At 49.9% G+C, this 14749-nt stretch overlaps 1 protein-coding gene across 2 annotated transcripts in view; it reads left to right on the forward strand.

Moving 5' to 3' along the window:
* The window catches only part of Nfasc (neurofascin), a 178838-nt gene that overhangs the window by 110994 nt on the left and 53095 nt on the right, over positions 1-14749 (forward strand). For both annotated transcript variants that reach the window (XM_032915297.1, XM_032915298.1), the window contains 3 exons: positions 1642-1838; positions 2105-2227; positions 4206-4376. In XM_032915297.1, the coding sequence (XP_032771188.1) occupies positions 1642-1838; positions 2105-2227; positions 4206-4376 (491 nt within the window). The remainder of the gene's footprint in view (positions 1-1641; positions 1839-2104; positions 2228-4205; positions 4377-14749) is intronic.

Genomic DNA, 14749 nt, shown 5'->3' on the forward strand with positions numbered 1-14749 from the left:
TGTCACTGTGTGCTCAAATGAGAAAGTTGCTTCAAAGCTCTGAGCCTCCATTTCTTCCTCCCGAGGGGAAACAAACAAGCCACAGAACTGCCCTTTTTACGGGGTTTTCACCAATTTCAGCAAATTGGGAAATATATAAGGAAACCAGGCTCGAAGGTGTTGAGTGACTTGTCTCTGTTGCAATGAAACCCTGGAATCTCAGTGTGTATCCCAGGCTGACCTGAAACTCATCATTCTCCTGCCTCAGGCTCCCCTCCTAAGTAGTAGGGTTTCTGGTATATGCCGCTAGACTCAGCTGGATGTTATTTTCTGACGATTCTGGGTGACCATCACCCACCCCATGTTCAGGTTATGGGAAGTCCCTGTTCCTAGCTAACTCAAGGCTTTCTGAGTGTGTCTTTGCTTGTATCAAAGAGGTCAGTAGACAGGAAGAAGAAGCCTGTCCTGTCCAGACTGGTCCGTGCTGCCACATGGTCTTATTCATTTACCCTTCTTCCTCTGGAGCAGAACCAGTGCCTTCCTGAGAAGAGGGAAAGATTTTAAATGCCTACACCACCAGTCACCAGAGTGACCGAACCAGGGATAGAATAGGGTTTAGACCCACTCCCTGACTACCAAGACAGCGCTGGTTCTGCCAAATGATACACTGTAGCGAAGGGAAGATATTAAGTATGCTACTTACTTAGAGTAGCAGAGTGTGTCTCAGACGATGAGGTGGGGAAGGTTTCTCTGGCCCTGAGTTGGTGTGAGGCAGTCAAGCCAAGAATGATGAGCTGAGAATAAGCAGGGACTCCCTCATCCCAAGTGGGAGTCACCATACAAGGCCAGTCAAGATACTGGTGTCCATGCCTCTGCCTCTAAGATTGGTCTTTTCCACATGGATCCTCTGAAGGAGACAAGGATTCTGAGCATCCACTGTGGTTTCTGCCTCTTGTGTTTCTACCACATCAGCACAGGGAGCCAAGAATGTGTGCTGCTGGCTTCAATGTCAGGCTGAGAGACAGGAAATGATGGTGGTGGTGGTGGTGCTGGTGGTGGTGCTGGTGCTGGTGCTGGTGCTGGTGCTGGTGCTGGTGCTGGTGCTGGTGCCTCTCCTCCTCCTCTCTTTACGTATGAAGGGTGGAACTTAGATCCCTCTGCATACCAGGCAAGCGCTCTGCTACTGAGCACCCCCCCTTAGGCCTGCAGTGGCATTTTAGGCCTTTCATTCAAAGGAACAGGGCAGCCTGTGCCACTGATGTTAACCAAATTATACTATTGAGGCATGGCAGGGCAGAGGTGGCAACCTTGCATTCCTAGGGGGAGATCAGGAATGTCACAAGGTAAAGAAAGTCACTAATTCTGGGTTTGACTTGTTTGTTTAAAGAACCCTTGAGTTACGTGCTCACAGAACAGAACCCACCAGAGAAGCTGGGTGCCTACTACCTGTTGCCAGCCTTAGCTTGTGATAGCACTCACAGATGCGTGGTCCCAGTAGACAGGGCCTGGGTCTTTGCATTCTTCCAAGCTTAGTGGCTCTGCCCAGCCAGGATGGGGTCCATTGGCATGGAGGTAGAGTATAAGTCTGCCATTGAGTGGGGGTTAGGAACCGACCCATTCCGGTCCTTCCTTAACGGTTGGCCTGGCCCCTGTCGTCCACAGTTTCCACTGGACTCGCAACAGCAGGTTCTTCAACATTGCCAAGGACCCACGGGTGTCCATGAGGAGGAGATCTGGGACCTTGGTGATCGACTTCCGCAGTGGTGGGCGGCCTGAGGAATACGAAGGGGAGTACCAGTGCTTTGCCCGGAACAAATTCGGCACAGCGCTTAGCAACCGCATCCGCCTGCAGGTGTCCAGTGAGTGCCAGGGACTCTCTGGTGGGTACAAGAGGGGGGGCCTCTCCCATCTCCAAAAGAAAACTTCCAGACCAGTCAGTACGACTTTAACAGCTGATCTGAGCACTGGGGGGGGGGGGCAGCTGAAGATGAGCATTCACTGTCACAAAAAGCTTTGTCCTCTTTTCAAGGGCCACTCTGTATGTCCTCTCTCTTGCCTCCCCCATTCTCCCATTTCCCCTTCTCTTGCTGTCAGCTGCACTTCACCCTCTTCTGTTTCTCTCCAGAATCTCCCCTGTGGCCCAAGGAAAACCTAGACCCCGTCGTGGTTCAAGAGGGTGCCCCCTTAACCCTGCAGTGCAACCCCCCACCTGGCCTCCCGTCCCCCGTCATCTTCTGGATGAGCAGCTGTAAGTGTGGAAGCCTGGCCTCTCTGAGCGCCCAGCTCTAGAGGGTGCAGTGGATGGGTTGAATGGGGGGTATGGTGGTTAATATTAATTGTGAGCTTCTCAGGCTTTAGAATCATCTTGGAGATGAATCTCCGTCTGTAAGGGATTTCTAGGTGGGTTAACTGAAGTGAGGAAACCCACCCTAAATAGGGAGCCAGGCAGCAGCCTGTATCTCTGTTCCCTGATTGTGGGTGCTGTGTGACCAGCTACCTCCTGTCTGCCATTATGGCGGACTTCTCTTGGACTTTTAAGCAAAAAAGCAAATAAACAAACAAAACAAAAACAAAAGCCATTCCTTAAGTTAGCTTGGTTCCCAATGCTGCAGGAGGATGGAAACTCGTAGCAGGGCTCACTCTGAGGCCGGAGACCGACTTATGAGAGGCAGATGTTAAGTGACCATGTGGCTCAGACAGCTGTGCAGAGAAGTTGACGGTACTGTGTGGTCATGAGCAGGTGGCTTCAGAGCTCCGAGGAGAGCTTTGTGCACTGCCATTGTCCCCCTCTTCCGCCTCACGTGTGGGGAAGGGTGTCTGGCCATCAGATGTCAGTTCCAACCCTCTTCTCTCACCTATTACGTCACATCTATCGCTGAGTTAGGTCCACATGACACCCCATGAGTGAATCTCACAGGCCTCCTCTTCTCTCTGTCCTCGCCACCATCTCCCCAGCCCACAATCTCATCATTGTGTCTCCCTAGTCCTTAAGAATGGAATCCGGTAGCCTCATTTGCATGTTTTTACTGCTCCTCTCTTGCTTCAGGACAAGCCTAGACTCCCTTACCTGGGACAGTCACCTCTGTGACCTTTCGCCTCTCCAGCCCTTCCCCCTCACCCTTTAGTTCCAGAAGGCTACAGACACATTCCTCCAGCTCCTCAGGACCTTGAAGGTCTGTCCTTGTGCCTGACACAGACGTGCAGACTTCAGGGTTCTCCTCAGGACTCCCTAGAGGACAAGGCCCCCTCTGCAATCCCGCCCTTCCCCCCAGTACACGCTCCTCTCCACACCACATTACAATGACTTCTCTATAACCCTTCTCTCCTGCTAGACCGGGGGTTTGTCTTTCTTTTCCAAACCCCTGGAACATGTGACCTGGCACATAGTAGGCCCTCAGCAGATCTCTGAGGAGCGATTTGAAGAGCGGAGCACTTGTGGGACAGTTGGCACCACAGACATGAAAAAGAAGCTGCGGGGACAGGAAGTAGATCGGCCTGGAGTGTAGGTCAGCAGACGGACAGCCTAGAGAGCTCACCCTCTGCTAACATCAGGTCCTGAAAGCCTGCCATGTTGACATCCTCAGCCACAGCTGTGAGGACATTCACTCTCAGTTCTGCAGTTCACTGTCTCTGAAACCGGAAGGCCTCTTAAAAACTGACAGTGTGGATCATCAGTTGCCGTACATCTGACGATTATAATCGAAAGTTGCATTTTGTTTTCTTAAGGGTAAATGAAATAAAAAAAAAACGTATTATAGTTGGTGATGGCTAAAGGCCAAGTTCAGATGTCCTTAGCACACTCCTGAGAGCCGTAGTACGTTCAGGCATCAGCTGACTGCTGAGGTAGAAAGACGGAAGCGCGTCACTTGCGGCCTGCACAGCGCTCCCTGTAGAGTGTGCACACTCGGTTCCTGACTCAAGGAGCAGGCAAAGACTGTGCTCTCCCTCTGGCCTTGAGGTCGGACAGGTTGTGGCACAAGCGGGAATTGGAAAACTGTGGTCACAGAACCTGGGCAGAGTGAGCGCGTCCGTCTGGGTTTAAATGCACCCTCACATGCATTCAGCCATCCACTGTCCCGTAAGGAGGGGGGCACACCCTGCTGCAGCACTGGGAGTTGCTCACTAATGGCAGGAAGCTCCAGATTCTACCTGGTCTCCTGAACTGCAGAGACGATTGTCGCTGAGTCCGCCTGCTAACCTCCTGTCACTCCTCTGCTTCCCCACAGCCATGGAGCCCATCACCCAGGACAAACGTGTCTCCCAGGGTCACAATGGGGACCTGTACTTCTCCAACGTCATGCTGCAGGACATGCAGACAGACTACAGCTGCAATGCACGCTTCCACTTCACCCACACCATTCAGCAGAAGAATCCCTTCACCCTCAAAGTCCTCACCAGTAAGTGGAAGCCTGCTGGGGCTGGGGCTGGGGCTGGGGCCCCAGGGCGCAGTCCCTAAGAGCACGCATCATGCATGTCTGAAGTCAGCCCAGAATCCTCTCTGGCTCATGGTGCCTCAGCCTTGTGCAGCATCTGTGGATGCAGAAGCCTTGTGTTAAATGTAGTCCTATGCTAAGCCAGTGTTTGTACTTTGGTAGGAACCAGAGTCACCTACTGAAGTCCAGCCCTGTCTTATCCCAACAGGCTTGGGTTCTCTGGACCCTTGGCGCTCATTCAAAAGTTCCTGGGGTTAGAGATGACTTTAAGTGACCAGCACATCAGGAGTCCCTGTTGTGCACTCAGCTCATGTCTTTCACTTCTAGTCCCTGGTGTTTCCAGGAGGAAGCCAGTGCCTAAGACAGTAGCATCAGTGGACAAATTGAACAAATTGTGTCTGTATCTGTAGTGCGTATTTTCTGAGCCACACGGACGTGCTGTGCCTATAAACTGTAGATTTATCTTTCACATTGTGGGGTTTAGTTTTATCCCCTTATTTGTTTCTAATAAAAAAAGATAGGATCCCCTGACCCACTACAGTGGTAGTGGCTCTCTGCAGAGGCACACAAGGACAAGCCAGGCAGGAGCGTCAGCGACACAATCCTTAGCTCGTTCAGGATATTGCCTGGGTTCGTTTACACCACGGACAGGTAAAGAGTCTCTAGTCTGTCTGACTCATGCTGTGAAAGTCATCGTCGGTGTTGTGCTGTGGATGACGAGGAATGTGAGGACACCAGGCCAGGGACGCCACAGGTCAAAATGAGACTGAGCCTCTGCTTTTCAAGATCTGCCTCCAGGGGCTCCTGCTGCCCTGGGAAGTCCCCTGGGGGAAAGTCTAGGTGCCTTGTTCAGCACTGGGAGGCCTCTTTAGTCTGTGTCGGTGATGGGCAGGTACACCACAGCGTCCACACAGCCTCATCCCTTTCCTCGGGGATATAATGCTCACCCGTAAGGACCATCATCCTCTAGTTTGCCTCTCCTGGTTTCTTCCTCTTTTAGCGTGGCCGCTGTCGTCATCGTTGTCGTCCTCCTCTTCCTCTTCTTCCTCTTCCTCCTCCTCTTCTTTTCAGTTTCTTTTCTTCCTCCCTCTACCTTGATTTCTTTTCTTGCTATTCTTTCCCTCTGAACGCCTTTTCCCCTCCTCTGATCGCCTGCCTCTGGAATCTGTCTTTACCAGTGGGTGTTGTCTGCCAAGATGAGACAGACAGCCCAGGGCATTGCTCAGAGCCCAGCATGGAGCCTGGGGGATCCTGCAGAGTCCCTGGCTCTCTGACTCCTGAACCTACCCCCAGGAGACCCCTGGGAAGGGAAGGACTTGCCTGCTGTGCCTGCTCAGTGTACTCCAGGTGACTCTGCCAGCTGGCTGAATGAAGGGGGACGGTGTGGTCTGCCCAGGACCTCTGAGTGGCCCCCGCCAGGACAGGGCTGGCAATGAGGAGGAGCCAGTAGGAGGGACAATGCCGTCCAAAGGAGGAGGATCGTGCACTGCCTTCCTACCCAGCTAGAAAGGGTGATGCTGGAGTCAGTCCGCCGCTGCGGGGCGTGAGCCAGGTGCCATGCTGTTCTGGGCAGAGCCCGGGAGCATGTACGGGTTAAATGACACTTAGCCATGGGACTTTTCAGAAGCCTTCTTTTCTCTAGAGGATGTCAGTAAGGGATACTTGTCTCTGCTTCACCTCAAGTCTCCTGTCCCATTGGAAACTCTCCCCTCCAAAGGACAAGAACCCTCCTTGGTAACCTCAACAGAATGCTACCAGCTTCCTGGAGTCCTCCCAAGAGCAGCTCTGGCTGGAAACAAGTTCTGGGCATCTGAGCCAGCCTAGAATTGGGCGCAGTTTCTTAAAATAACACAGTTGGGCTCTGTTGACTTTCCTGTCTAGAAAGGGCACAGGCTTTCTTTACCTCCTTCAGAACCAGGTCTGGGTGAGAAGCCAAGCTGTCTGCTTGTAGTTTGCCTTTGGGGACAAAACCGGTCTTATTTTATATTAATTTCATCAGAGGAAGAGGAGAAAGATATATACATATATTAACATAAATGTATATATTAACATATATAAACATATATATGTATATATGTACACCAGACAACCTAAATATTATTTTTAATCCATTTTAGAATGAAGTAAAAGGTAACCAGGTTGAGTCAGACTGACACATGACTTTGTCCACACTGTGACAAGCATGAGGGCTCTACAGCTCCAGTAAGAGGCATCCTGGTTAGAGAGGAGGGTGTTTATCGAGGCTGACAGTGGAGTGTTCCCTACACTTTCTGGCTTTGTTCAAATGGTATTCCTTAAGGACGGAGTCTCCCTAAATCTCTTACATATGCTCCCACAGCTGTAGCAAGCTTGGCACATTGCTCCTCCCCCGGAAGAAAGACAGGCTCTGTTATACCTGGGACCAAGGGAGTGAAAGAGAAGGAGCCCCTTTTATCTAAGCATGGCATTGTGCTCCCCCAGAGGAAAAAAAGAATCTTCTCTCCCAAGCACTGCCTCAGCCCCACTTCCTGGTACCACCGACCCCTTCATTCCACTGTGGACCAGTTCCTACCTTCCAGCCTACATCCATCCAAATTGACTTCCAGAGCAGACCAGGGAGCGTGGTTCGATGCCAGGCCCAGAAAAGAACTCTCAAGTCCTCTTACAGTCGCTTGAGATGGGACTTGATCTGTCTTTAAATATGCAAATGTTCTAACACAGCCCCCTGGCTGCCCCTAGGAAGTTGGACTGAGTCCTGGCTTCTCAGGCTGTTGCTTGGCTTCCAGTCAGCTGCACACTCCCTCCCCTATGGGCGCTGTCAGACATGAACCCTTGAAGGGGGTGGGTAGTGAGTGAAACAGCAACTTAAGGGCAGAAGCGTATTTATGCGTCCTGTTCTAAAATGTCTTCATGGAAGACTGAAGGACCAAGGCCTTTCTTTAGTCACTCACATTGATTGGAGTGGCAGCCACTGATACTGCTTTTTAAAGAAAGTTCCTGCCCCCTTTGTTTTTTCAGAGAGCTCTGGGTCTCAGACAGAGGACTCAACCCTTCATCTTGCTGTCCTGACCCACTCTTTCAGGACCCTCCACCAGGGTCTCCCTGCAGAGGCCTGTCAGGGTCTACAGTGATGGCCACATGGTCACATGCATGCCCAGAAGCAGGCATGTACCACGCATGCACACCTACCCCCTGTAGTCTAGCTGCTGCCAGGCAGGCTTTGCTGTCCTCCTCGGGTGTCACTAACACTCCTTTTTCTCTAGCTGGTCTCACGTGGAGTCCTGGGGGCCTGGGGAGAAGCTGGTTCAGAGCCAGCTACAAGATGCTACAAGACACTAACTAATTCTTACCTCATTTGTTCAAAGTATAGATGGACCAAGCAGAGTTCAAGCCTAATATTTCTACTTTCAAAGTAATCCTGTTTTATTATTGCTTTCTTTTGCAGGATTTAACCACTTTGTTTTCTTTGAGCTCCTTTGCGTTGATTGTTTGCTACCAAGTGCATCCCTCTTCCAGCTGTGTCGTTTTCTTTTGCAAAACCCACTGGTGCTCTCCTCAGTTGTGATGTGGCTTTGCATTTCCGTTCTCCCTCGTGGTCGTGCCCATGCCCGCCCCGTGCCTCCCTGTTTGCTCACCCTCTTTTGTTTATTGCAGACAACCCCTATAATGACTCGTCCTTAAGAAACCACCCTGACATATATAGTGGTGAGTCCGAGGAGTAACCTCTCCTGTCCTAACCCACTTTGGCTAACTTGACTGATACCGTGACATTAACTCCTTCTGGGTGGCAGAGAGGACAGCTGACCAGGCCAGGTGCCAAACAGGACACCTCAGGACACTGTCTGCCTGGAGCAAGGCGGTCAGTGGGGGTGTCTGAGGTGGACTCACATCGAAAGTTCCTCCAATGTGCAAGTCTCCCTTTGCTGAATTCTCAGAAGGTGGCTTCAAGCAAGGGAGATCTCCCTGAAAGACTCAGCAGAGACTTAAGGGTCAGTGGAGATGGATGGAAAGTGGACTTTTGCATCACTGTGCCCAAAATATCTGAGCAACAACTTGAGAGATAAGAGATTTGTGTCAGCTTACAGTCCCAGAGCATTTTGGTCCACTGTGGCGGGACGCGGGCACACGGTCACTTGTGGCAGTTTATGGAGAGGCTGTTCACGTCACAACAGACTAGGAAGCAGAAAGCAAGCTGAAGGGCCAGATGTCCTTCAGGGACCCACCTCTAGTTACCTACCTTTCCCAGCTAGACCACCCCTCCTGAACCTCTCACCCACCACTGCATCAGCACCATGAGCTGAGGACCAACCATGAGCTAGGGCAGGGGTACATTTCAGATTTAATGGTCACAGAGGCTATCTGAGAAGAGTTGAGAGTCCACAGTCAGGAGGAAACAGGAAATCTGGCTCCTATTTTGTGGTATAAAGAGCTCAGCCAGCTTCTATTGAGTTAACTCTTCGGTGTCTGGTATGAATTACCTGCTTTATTTTTTTTTAAAGATTTATTTATTTAAAAAAAAAGATTTATTTATTTATTATCTATAAGTACACTGTAGATATCTTCAGACACATCAGAAGAGGACATCAGATCTCATTACAGATGGTTGTGAGCCACCATGTGGTTGCTGGGATTTGAACTCAGGACCTCTGGAAGAGCAGTCGGTGCTCTTAACCACTGAGCCATCTCTCCAGCACCCGAATTACCTGCTTTATAACCTCATATTTTTTGTTTTTTTCCTGAGAGTACTTTGGCACAGCCAGGTCCTGGATCTCTTTGTAAGCTGGAGAGAGGGCTCAGCAGTCTGACTGCTCTTGCAGAAGACCCAGGTTTAATTTCTAGCACCCATATAGTGACTTAGACTCATTTGTAACCCCCTTTCATGGAATACAACACCCTCCTCTGGCCTCTGCAGGAGTCAGGCATGCGCATGGTACACTAACATGCTGGCAAAGTATGCATAGGCATAAATAAATCTTTCTAAAGACGATTTAAGGTTTCTCTAGAAAATGCTATGAATAATCCAAGTCAGAGTTCTCTGTCCAGGTGAGTATAAATGTCCACCCATGTCCTTTTCTCCCTTCTGGCAGCACAGACAAGCCCAGTGCCCACCAGCCACATCTGCAAGTCATGGAACGATCACGATGAGTTATATTTCTAGCAAACCACAGCTGTCTGCACGCTCTGATTAATGGGGGAGCTGGCTATTCGCACACCTGAGTCTCCCCTCACTGTGGCTCACGAGGGCCTTGTGTTCCTTGAGCAGCCGTCAGGCTCAGCATTTGCTGGATTTGACAAAGCAGCTGGTCCCTTTATCAATTATGCTTCTGAGCTGAGTCCAGGTCCCCGAGGGGATCTTTGGGAGCTCAGATAGGTAGGACTGAATGTCTTTACTGAGGTTGCTGGTATAAGCAGTGATCAGGGTCTGGAGTGGAGGATGGGCTGAGAAATGAGAGCCAGGGGAAACAGAGGTTCCAACTTGGCACCAAGCAGCAAGAACCACGCTGGGACTTACTGCCCGAGGAAGCAGGCAGCCTTTGTTGGATTCTGGGGGTTATTTGTTTTCCAAGTAATGGAGCCAGCCAACCACCGCTGTGCCAAAGGCGCTGCTGGAATGTGCCTTTTTCTAAATGGAACCCCAAATATCTATTGTAGGAAGTACTGTGAAATCCAGAACATCCCGTAGGTCGCCTGGTTCAACCTTGTTATTGTAAAAATATAAAAAATAAAAAAAAAGTATGGTTGTCTTTTACCTCACTAGGTCTGTCACCTCAGTGCCCCAAGATATCTGCTAGGTATCTGGGCGGAAACACATCCCAACTCCAAGGAGGCCCAGTGTCTCCTGCTGCAGCACACTTTCCTACACTCAAACCATCACATTAAAGGATACACAACACAATAATCTTTGACCCAATTGGTAAGATATAATTCCCCACCTAAACATACAAAGCCCAGTACCATCCATCCCTTAAGAACATTAATAACAACCTGTAAAAAACACAGAGCGGAATCTTAACATCACCTGCCATGGCTTCTCTCCCTCTCCCTCCTCTCTCTTCCTTCAAACTCTTCTCCCGCCCATCCTTCCTTCTCATCCAATGGCAGGCCTCCTTCTATCCTGTTCCTGCCCTCACCTATATTTTACAATTTAAATGGGGAGAAGGTTCTGGTGAAGTGACCTGAGTCCTGAGCATGTGACTAGGCAGCTGTCCTTGGGGCAGTGGAATTAGCATCAACATACAGATAACTCCAGGGCAAACCACTACACAACCTCTTTGCTTTGTGTAAGGCAGGGGGATGTATAGTTGTTTATCCATGGAAGATGGCCGAGAGATTTCAGCCTTGTCACCCAGCTGTCCCCAGAGCTCAGCAGTTTCAGAAGAGAATAGTGAGATCCAAGAGTTGCTCAGGACTGTGAGACCGACAGAGCTCACATGGAGACTGAGCCCTGGTCCTCAGTCCCCACCAGGAGGCTGGCATGGCCTGAAGCTTCGAGGAAGGATGTAAAGTTAAGAGAGGCACATACTTAACAAAGGACAACCAAACCGATGGTTTTAGACAGAAAAGGCAAACAAGAAAATGAGGACGTTCTTCCCTGGTACACAGAGCTCCTAGCCAAGGGACATGGTCAGTGACAAAAGTCCAGTTTACACCTCTCTTTGGCTCAAAACACGGTATGTCTCTTTTCTAGAAGTAGGGTCAGCCTATTTTAATGATCTGCACAGAGAGTTAGCATTCTCTGGACATGGGCATCTCCCCTCTGATTGGCAGAGAAAGGCACTTGGGTTTTGTTCCATCCAGAAAGCTGGTGTTTTATAGTGTGTATCTGGTACTGTGCTGTCTCCGGTCGCCAGGACATACCACCAGGTGACAGTAGGCAAACCATTTAATGCTTCACAACTCTGATTCCCTCATCTGCCAAATGGGTGGATTACTAGCCTGAAAGATGGTTGGAAAGGTTAAAGGGGGTCATGACCCATAGCTGCTAAGCTGCAGCACACGCTGACAATGTTAATACAGAACCCACTGTTGGATTTAAAGGGGGAAGTTTCGTGGGGACTGGATTGTATATAGGCCATCTGTTTCTAAATTAAGGGAGCTGTGGAGACTTTGAAGACAAGCCCGGGAGAGCAAGGCAGGCACACTTATAGGAGGAGAACTACTCCACAGGGAGTGACGTTAACGTACGCCAGAGAAATGAAAGCTGCCCAGTTTTCAAGAACTGGGTAAGGAGAGAAGCTACACACACACACACACACACACACACACACACACACACACACACACACACCACTGTCCCATCTCTTTTGCTCTGCTATTCCTGGGGCCAGGACGCCTGCTTCACATGCCTCTGGTCCTCAGTTCTAAGAACTAAAGGCAGCAGAGAGAACTGGATGTAGGGTCCAGCTACCACAGAAGGCTGCATTGGGCAAAGGTCCCCAGATGCATCTGAGGTCTTGAACCATGTTCCGCTGACATGGCCTACTGAGTGAAAGGAACAGCTAAGTCTGTCAGCACTTTTGGCCTTTCTCAGTAGAAGAGAGCAAGAAACTGTTTCTCATTTGACCCTTTAAAGCCAATGTGATTAAAGTGGGGTCATGACCTGATGTCCCCTGACTGACCATCTGGCTCTGGGGAATCCATGAGTTCTCTCTGTGCCTCAGGCACCTTTTCTTAAGTTTATGCAGTTTTGAGCTTGGCATCAGTCAGGGTTTCTATTCCTGCACAAACATCATGACCAAGAAGCAAGTTGGGGAGGAAAGGGTTTATTCAGCTTACACCTACACATTGCTGTTCATCACCAAAGGAAGTCAGGACTGGAGCTCAAGCAGGTCAGGAGGCAGGAGCTGATGCAGAGGCCATGGAGGGATGTTACTTACTGGCTTGCTTCCCCTGGCTTGCTCAGCTTGTCCAAGACCAACCCAGGGACAGCACCACCCACAATGGGCTGGGTCCTCTCCTCTTGATCATTAATTGAGACAATGCCTTACAGCTGGGTCTCATGGAGGCATTTCCTCAACAGAGCTTCTTTCTCTGTGATAACTTAAGCTTGTGTCAAATTGACACATAAAACCAGCCAGTATAGCATCTGTATTCCGGGATTCTTTGGTATCAGGGTAGACCCATCTGAACTGGTTTGGGGCAGAGCATCCCTGTCTCCAGAGTGAAAAGAGTTGTCCTAGCTAAAGAGATATCTTTTACCACATAGAGCCTCAAGCAAAAATTCCCTTCATCTTGGTAGTTATTGGTTCCTGTGTCTCCTCCATGGAAAGAAACCAGGTACCCTCCCGCGGGTACAGGGGCTCCCAAAATCACCAGCCAGATCCTCTTGCTTAAGCTTTCATGTGAGTTCCTCCTGCACAGCTGACATTTTTCAAAACCTCCCTTCAGCTCCAGCCTTCTTGTTCCTCTGTAAAGCCACTAGTCACCACGGTCCCCTCAAGATTCCCATATCCCTAAGAATCCAGTCGAGATGCTCTGGACCTCCTCTCTTCACTCCCTCCCCAGCTTCTTGGCTCTGAGCTTATCCGTTGCTACCAAGGAAAGCTGGAATCTTAGACACTGAGGATAGGAAAGCAGACCAGAGCAGTTAACACAGGAAAAAATGCCCTTCTCCTTCACCTCTTGGCCTTCGGATTTTGGTTTCTTTGATTGGAGTTATCTGCAACATTGTGAAACTCCGGATGAGGAATGGGGACAAAGTAACTCCTCCAGCCTCAGACTGAGAGGCAACCGCAGCAACACCGCTCAGAATCCTAAACGGCGAACTTGTAAGCTTAGGCAAGTCGGTTTCCTTTGCTAAAAACACACAAGTGGTAACATTTATTGTGAGGATTAAACATGCTGACACTGCAGACCAACCAGTCACAGCATTTGGCCCTTATTAAATCCTTACTGGGCAGTGCTGACTCCCTCTGACTTGCAGGGTAATCTTTCATTTCCTTTGAACATGGCGTGCTTCTTTCCTAAGATACTTCTGCGGGTTGGTACCCCACACCCTATATACTGTGTGGTGCTGCTCTATGTAGCTTTTCTCTGGTCACACTCCTATGGGTCATGACGCCCAGAGCAGGGCTCTGTGCTAATAATCTTCTTGCTCCCCATCCTTACTGCTTCCCTGACGCTGGGGGGTTTGTGCTGCATGCTATGGGGGTAAATTAAGGGTCCAGAGGGTCACAGACTGGCTCCTCTAGACGTCACTTGTGTGGAATGAGTGTGGTGACTGAGATGCGCTCTTTTCCGTGTCATTACAGGGGTCACAACTCTGGACAGACTCACCCACTTGGTGTGGATCTCCTGCTATGTCCTTTGGGGGCCTGTGTCTGTGTTTCCCCCCCCTTTTTCTTTTCTTTTTTTTTTTTTTTTTTTTTTTGGTGTCTGTATGATGAGAGGAAGCTATTTGCTTCCTGGTTACAGAGAATGGATGCTAGGCCTGCAGGTATAGACAGTAACCAACTAAACACTTAATGGATTAACCCTGCAGTTGCCACTGTGCTATATGTGTGTGCTGGTGTGACAGATGAGACCATGTGGGAATAAACTCTTGCCTCCTTTCTTGTTGTTTCTTCTTCTCCCTTTAACTTGTTTGCTCCACAAATATTTCCTGAACACGTGCTATATGCCCTCTATTCTGTTGTGCCAGGAGCCCAAATACCTCAGTGTGCGTTTTAACGTTTCTTCCCTTGACAAGAAGATGAGAGATAAATCAGTTCCGAGATGTTTCCCAGTGGCTAGCGAAGAGAAGCTGGGCATCCTCAGGACTCAGGACAGGAGCCTCCCTGATTCATTCAGTTACCCGCAGGCGCAACCAGCTTCACGAGTTACTGAGTCGGGATACCCACCAGCCGGTCTTCACCCCACCAGCACCAGATAAACCCAGATGGATGCCTTTGTTCTCACTCCAGGCATCCCCAGCCCCCCTCAGCAGCTCTGCCCCCCCTGCTCCCCATTTGTCTGCTGAGCCTACGACCCGAGGTGTCTCAGGCTAATAATTCATCTTTGAGTCTTTGTGTGACCTCCCTCAGTTTCCTGTTTGACTTGGGATTCCTGGTTGAACAGTGGGTTTTTTTGGTTTTTTGTTTGTTTGTTTTTTGTTTTGTTTTGTTTTGTTTTTTTAGTTTACCCATTTCCATGGATTTGTACCAAGAGTATAGGAAACAGGCAAGGCTCCACTCTCCATGGATGCACCCTGATTGGCATGGCCCCTTCCATGGGGAACAGTGTCAGTGTGTAGACCACCCAGCCTCTAAAACCTGTGCTGAAGATCCCTGCCTATCTCACGGCTGCCCCAGCCTAGTTGAACTGTTGGTCACCTTCCCTCATCTTGGCTGCCATTTGCCCCACCTACACCTGCCCCGTCT

This window comes from Rattus rattus, chromosome 10, assembly GCF_011064425.1.
Source record: "Rattus rattus isolate New Zealand chromosome 10, Rrattus_CSIRO_v1, whole genome shotgun sequence".
NCBI lineage: Eukaryota > Metazoa > Chordata > Mammalia > Rodentia > Muridae > Rattus > Rattus rattus.